Raw genomic sequence first — 6,679 nt, forward strand, 5'->3', positions numbered from 1 at the left:
AGAATGGTTCAAGTATTATTGAGGGGGAAGATCAAAGAGGCTAAGGACAATTGCAGGAGAAGGCTGGAGTGGAAACTCATGTCTCCCTTCTTTCTCCAAACATAAGCAATGTCTCTGTTAACAGAGAACTCTGATTTCAAGTCAACTGACAAAACCACCTCCAGAATGCAAATCTTTTCCCCAGGTTCTGCAGACAACACTTCAGTCAGACTTTAAGGTACCTCTTTCACAGAGGTTTTATATTCTTGGTATGCAGCCCTGCAGTCTATTCCGGTGCACTGTTCTAGCAATTATCTTCTTTGAAACTACAATTCACGACTACGTTAAGTCATTGTCTTTGCAGTTGTTTTGGGATCTTGGGACATATCTCTACCTACATGTCCTCCCACAGTCTTTACATTTTTCACTTTGTTCCCCTGCCTGGCTTGTTCTCTATGCTCTCTTTAAATTTCTTAATACTTAATACTCCAGTTATTGGGACTTTGAAACACTGGTAAATGTGTATATGCACCTTCTGCTTGGTGAGAATCAACAACTGTCTTTGTTTTGTTTTGTTTTTTTTGCTTTTTTTGGGGGGGGGGGGTATTTGAAAGATACCGGTTCACAGATAGCCACATATTTCTGAAAATCTTGGACTGTTCCTTTATCACTATCTAACAGTATCAGTATATGACGATGTAATGTCCACGTGTGCATGCTGAAAGAGACTGTGCTGGTCTGACCCTCCTCCTCCTTTCAGGGTGGAGCCTGCTGGAGTCCGATGGTTGAGACCAGGTCTGAGGAAGTGTAAGTGTGTTTTTAATGTGATTCATGAAAACAAAGCAGCACACATTTAACCATCTTCAAACTGTCACATCACTCATTCACCTCTCTGATGTCAGAAGTCATCATAGTGTCAATCAATCAACAGATGATAACAGTAACTGCAACTGGATTGTGTTTGTTCTCTCCATCAGATTCCTGTCAACTCACAATAGATATAAACACAGTACACACAAACCTCAAACTGTCTGACAACAAAAGAAAGGTGACACATGTGGAGGAGGTTCATTTATATCCTGATCATCCAGATAGATTTGATGTTCATCCTCAGCTGCTGTGTAGAAATGGCCTGACTGGTCGCTGTTACTGGGAGGTTGAGTGGAAAGGAGACGTTGACATATCAGTGACTTATAGAAAAATCCGAAGGAAAAGTGGCAGTGATAACTGTTCATTTGGATGGAATGATCAATCCTGGAGTCTCAGCTGCTCCGATGATGGTTACTCTGTCTGTCACAATAACAGAGAAACATCCATATCCTCCTCCTTCTCCTCCTCCTCAGTGTCTAACAGAGTAGCAGTGTATGTGGACTGTCCTGCTGGCACTCTGTCCTTCTACAGAGTCTCCTCTGACACCCTGATCCACCTCCACACCTTCAACACCACATTCACAGAACCTCTTTGTCCTGGATTTAGAGTGTGGTTTCCTGGTTCCTCAGTGTTTGTTTGCAGAGAATAATCTAAAGAGTGTCCTCGTGCCTCTTTAGAGAAACACTTTGACTGTTGAACAGATAGTTCAGTCTGTACATGTCTGTCTGTTTCACTCAGAAACACGTTTTCAGATTCACGGATAAAGATGGAAGCTTTGATTATTCCAGGATCCACATGTTTTTCTGTCTTTTTCCACTCAAAGCTTCACAGTAAATATCAGTATGTTGTGTTTCTCTTAAGCTCAGTTCACAACCAGCTCCTCTGCATTTTCAACAAATCTGAACTCATTAAACGTAATCTGCTGTGATATCAAAAATGAATTCAGTTTAAGGTAGAATGTTATTTTATATTTTTTTAGATATTAAATATGAAATGGTAACTCACGTGAGCCACCTTAAAATCACTATAGTCTGTGATAGGAACTGATGTCATTAGTAAACAGGATGTTAGCCAGTGAATTTGAGGAGAAGGGCTGTGCTCAGCTAGTTAAATCCAGCAACATCCACTTACATCTTATGCCTTTTGTGGCTGCCGTCATCAGCGGTTATGCAGTTTAAGGTAATTTCATGGTTTGAAGTTACAATAAATACGTTAAGAACACTTTATTTTTAATATATCAGATTGTAATGTACAGTGGTCCTTCGTTTATTGCTGGTGTTATGTTCTAAAAATAACCCGCAATAGGTGAAATCTGCAAAGTAGCCAACTTTATTTTTTACAATTATTATATATGTTTTAAGGCTGTAAAACCCGTCACTACACACTTTATACACTTTTCTCACACAGGCATTTTCACTTTTCTCTCTTGTTTAAACGCTCTCAAAGTTCAAACCTTTGTAGAAAAATAAGTCCAGTATTATAGAATGAAACCAAAAATCAAACCCTCTTTTCAGGTGCAGAACATTGGAATAGAGCACCTGTGAGAGAATTCAACATCAATGAATCATTAATAAATCAATGAATCAGAAGTTCAAGTTTTTGTCGACATTGTTTTTGTTGGGGAGAAAAGTACAGAAATTCAGAGTTACACTGCAAGCTATCAATGTAGCGATTCTGTACTGTACAGGTGAGACGGCATGGAGGAGATTGACAATGGTCTACAGCCGATCAGGACACAGAACACAATGCGCTGTAAAAAAACCAAACAAATAAAAAGCATGCAAAATTTCACACAAAAATCTGCGAAACAGCAAGGCCGCGGAAGGTGAACCACGTTATAGCGAGGGACCCCTGTATACATTGTTGGGTTTACACCACACATTTAAAGGATGTTTCCAGGGTGAAACCAATGTTCAGTCTGTTGTTTGGGGTTGACAATATTTTCAGTTACACGCCACTCTTGGTATATTTTAGGAGGATATGCTGACTTGTAATAAAAAGTAATTAATATATTTTCATCATTTTATCTGTACATGGTGAATATGTAAAAGTGATTATGCCTTGTACTGTATGGTGCAGTTTCACCTTCCCCTGTGTCATTAAACCTGTGAACAGATGGAATCGTGTCATCAGAGTCTTAATGTAGGGAAGGAGTTTAGCTGACTGCCAAATCATAGCAGAGGCAGTACAGAATCCAAATGTTTGATTTCTCTTTCTTGTGATTTTTTTTTTTTTTTTACCAACCTCTCCAAATAATGCTCATTGGTTCTGCAATAGGAAAAGACAGAAGCTCTTAAAATGAGAGCAAATGCAGATTTGCATGGTTTCTGCTTTTATTTTCTCTCTAACCCCTTAAAACAGAATGCCTTAAGTCACAGGTGTCGAACTCCAGGCCTCGAGGGCCGGTGTCCTGAAGATTTTAGATGGATTCTTGATCCATCACAGGTGATTCAAATGGCCAAATTACCTCCTCAACATGTCTTGAAGTTTTCCAGGGGCCTGGTAATGAACTGATTATTTGATTCAGGTGTGTTGACCCAGGGTGATATCTAAAACCTGCAGGACACCGGCCCTCGAGGCCTGGAGTTCGACACCCCTGCCTTAAGTCATGGAGCATCTACACTAACATCTCCTAGAACTCTTCATTGATGGTGATTTGTGGCCCTCTGCGGGTGAGAAGAAGAACTGCATGATGTCAGTTTAAAAGCAAGTCTACCACATCTGTTTGACCGTCACCAGTTAATCTGTGACACGAGTTAATCTGCCGGCATTGTGGCTCATCTGGAAAAGCAGGTGAATCGATAGACATGATAGGTTTTTATAAACATGCGGTTTTAAGCTCTAATGACTCAAATGAAAGCTAGTTCAGATCATGTTTCAAAATAACTACCCAGTGTTACCAAGTGGACTGACTTCCACAGTAAATACTGCTGTGTGCAGACAGGGGACAGGTGTGCAGCTCACACCAGAATACAGTTTGTGGGGTTTATCTTGACTTGTGCAAGCATGTTTGTTTTGTTTGTTTGTTTGTTTGTTTATTTTTTAAAAATTGTTTATGCACCATCTTTCTCTCCAGCAGGTGGCAGTGACATCTTCTTTATAAATGTAATACTTCAGTTGAGGCTTTTAAAGTAGATTGACAACTTATTATAAAAAAAAAAAAAGATGACACCTTTCCCCCCTGCAGATATAGATCTCACGTGGCACTCATCTGTACTACTTTCAGCCATTTTAGTCATTTTTTTTCTAGAAAATGCTCAGGGATTTTAAGAGACAAGGACAAAGAAAGAAAAAAAGATATAAATAAAAACATCAAATAGAAAGAAGCTCCAGCCTTTGATTTTTTTTAAAGTGAGAGTGGTAACAGACTTCAGAGGGGACCTTGACATTGTCATGGGAACTGTCTTTTTTCCCACCACATTTGCACAGGTTACTCAGAGACAGCCACCTGCTGGTCTTTGGAATTTGCCACAGGATTCTGCAAACAGTGTAATAGTAAAACAATGTAGGAGGGGTCATATATGGTACATATAAGGATCCGAGCCCAGAGCGTACCTTGAGAGATGGTTTTTGGCACAAACCTGAGATTCGTAATAGGGTGGTGGGAAAGTTCCTGATTTAAATCCTGGCTGAGGCCTTTCTGTGTGGAGTTAGGATGTTTCTTCCATGTTACTCTGGCTTCCTCCTGCAGTCCAAAGACATGCATGTTAGGTGTATGTGAGGCAAATTAATACTTGAAGTGTATAGAATATAGTGCTGTATACATTTTTAAGATACTAAGATTATAAAAGCAACTGAGTGTGGGAAATGCATCCACATACCACAGATTTAAGGTTTCTTACCACTGCTTTGAATACACAGACTAGTTTGTAATAATTTTGTAATAATTGTTTTGCTCCGTTAATTCATATTTAATTAAACCTGATAAGTATAGATGAGGAGAATCTTTTAATACAGCAGTGAGAACAGTGTTTAAAATTTGTGCTTTCAGTGACATGTATTCAAACGATTAACCCTCTCAATGCAGGCGTTGCCGATTTGCAACAGATAAAAACTAACAACCTGATTATCTCACATACATATTTTATGAGTTTTTTTTACTCAGAAGTACCACTGCAGGACTTGGTTGTGCATTAGCAACAAAAAGTTAATTTGAGCCTGAGAGGGTTAAGACTGTTGTGTTTTGATGTCCAAGTAAAACACAATGTTGTGTGATAGTAGATGTTTTTCTGCTCCCTACTCTGAAGCATTAACTAAAAATTGATCTGTGGTGGAATTTTCTGTTAACAAAGTCTGCAACACAATCAGCTGTGGCCAAGCTACTGAAATTATGCATGCAGGAGAGCAAACACAGACATCAAACATCATAGTTATACAGTCAGGAGAGCTCTAAAACAGAAGTGGAGCTTCCACTCCTTTATGCATTCCAAAGAAGAGGGAGGAAGTCATAAACTGATCATAACACACGTCACGCGGCTCACAATGAAACCTAATGGAACAATGGGTATGCTGTTTCATGCCCTTGGCGTTATCAGGGCTGCAGAGGGAGTTGTTTTCTTCAGCTACTGAGGCTTAAATGAGTTCATCTAGTTTTAGAAACTTCCACTGAACAATCTATTACAGTGTTTCAGCTAAGCATTTGCATAAGTATTTAACACTTTAAACAAGAAAAATTGAAATTTTCCATTACAGATCACTGGTTTAGTAATGGGAAGAAGCTGAAAGCTATCAAGTCCTGTTTATCTTGTCCAGCCTCTTACTGTGAGAAACACCTCCAACCTCACTGTGATGCAGCTCCATTAAAGAAACACAAGCTGGTGGCCCCCTCCAAGAAGCTCCAGGAGAACATCTGCTCTCGTCATGATGAGGTGATGAAGATTTTCTGTCGTACTGATCAGCAGAGTATCTGTTATCTCTGCACAATGGATGACCATAAAGGCCATGAAACAGTCCCAGCTGCAGCAGAAAGGACTGAGAAGCAGAAGGAGCTCGAGGTGAGACGACTAAACATCCAGCAGAGAATCCAGGAGCGAGAGAAAGATGTGAAGCTGCTTCAACAGGAGGTGGAGGCCATCAATGGCTCTGCTGATAAAGCAGTGGAGGACAGTGAGAAGATGTTCACTGAGCTGATCCGTCTCATCCAGAAAAGAAGCTCTGATGTGAAGCAGCAGGTCAGATCCCAGCAGGAAACTGAAGTGAGTCGAGTCAAAGAGCTTCAGGAGAAGCTGGAGCAGGAGATCGCTGAGCTGAAGAGGAAAGACGGCGAGCTGGAGCAGCTCTCACACACAGAGGATCACAACCAGTTTCTACACAACTACCCCTCACTGTCAGCACTCAGTGAGTCTACACACTCATCCAGCATCAATATTCGTCCTCTGAGCTACTTTGAGGATGTGACAGCAGCTGTGTCAGAGACCAGAGATAAACTACAGGACATTCTGAGAGAGGAATGGACAAACATCTCACTGACAGTCACTGAAGTGGATGTTTTACTGTCACCAGCAGAGCCAAAGACCAGAGCTGGATTCTTAAAATATTCACATGAAATCACACTGGATCCAAACACAGCACACAGACATCTGTTATTGTCTGAAGGAAATCGAGGAGCTATGGTATATTACGATCAAGAGTCTTACACTAGTAACCCGGACAGATTCACTGTGTTTAGACAGGTCCTGAGTAGAGAGAGTCTGACTGGACGTTGTTACTGGGAAGTGAAGTGGTGTGGGATAGGAATTCCTGTAGTAGTCGCATACAAGAATATCAGCAGAGTCGGGATGTCAGATGAATGTGGATTTGGATGGAATGATAAATCTTGGGCATTACGTTG

At 40.5% G+C, this 6,679-nt stretch overlaps 1 protein-coding gene across 1 annotated transcript in view; it reads left to right on the forward strand.

Moving 5' to 3' along the window:
• LOC134623744 (protein NLRC3-like) overlaps window positions 1-1,498 on the forward strand; it is an 8,811-nt gene extending 7,313 nt beyond the window's left edge. The window contains exons 7-8 of the mRNA XM_063468768.1: window positions 740-786; window positions 957-1,498. Of these exons, the coding sequence (XP_063324838.1) occupies window positions 740-786; window positions 957-1,498 (589 nt within the window). The remainder of the gene's footprint in view (window positions 1-739; window positions 787-956) is intronic.
• Window positions 1,499-6,679: the final 5,181 nt, after the last annotated feature.

This window comes from Pelmatolapia mariae, linkage group LG3_W (assembly GCF_036321145.2).
Source record: "Pelmatolapia mariae isolate MD_Pm_ZW linkage group LG3_W, Pm_UMD_F_2, whole genome shotgun sequence".
NCBI classification, from domain to species: Eukaryota; Metazoa; Chordata; class Actinopteri; order Cichliformes; family Cichlidae; genus Pelmatolapia; species Pelmatolapia mariae.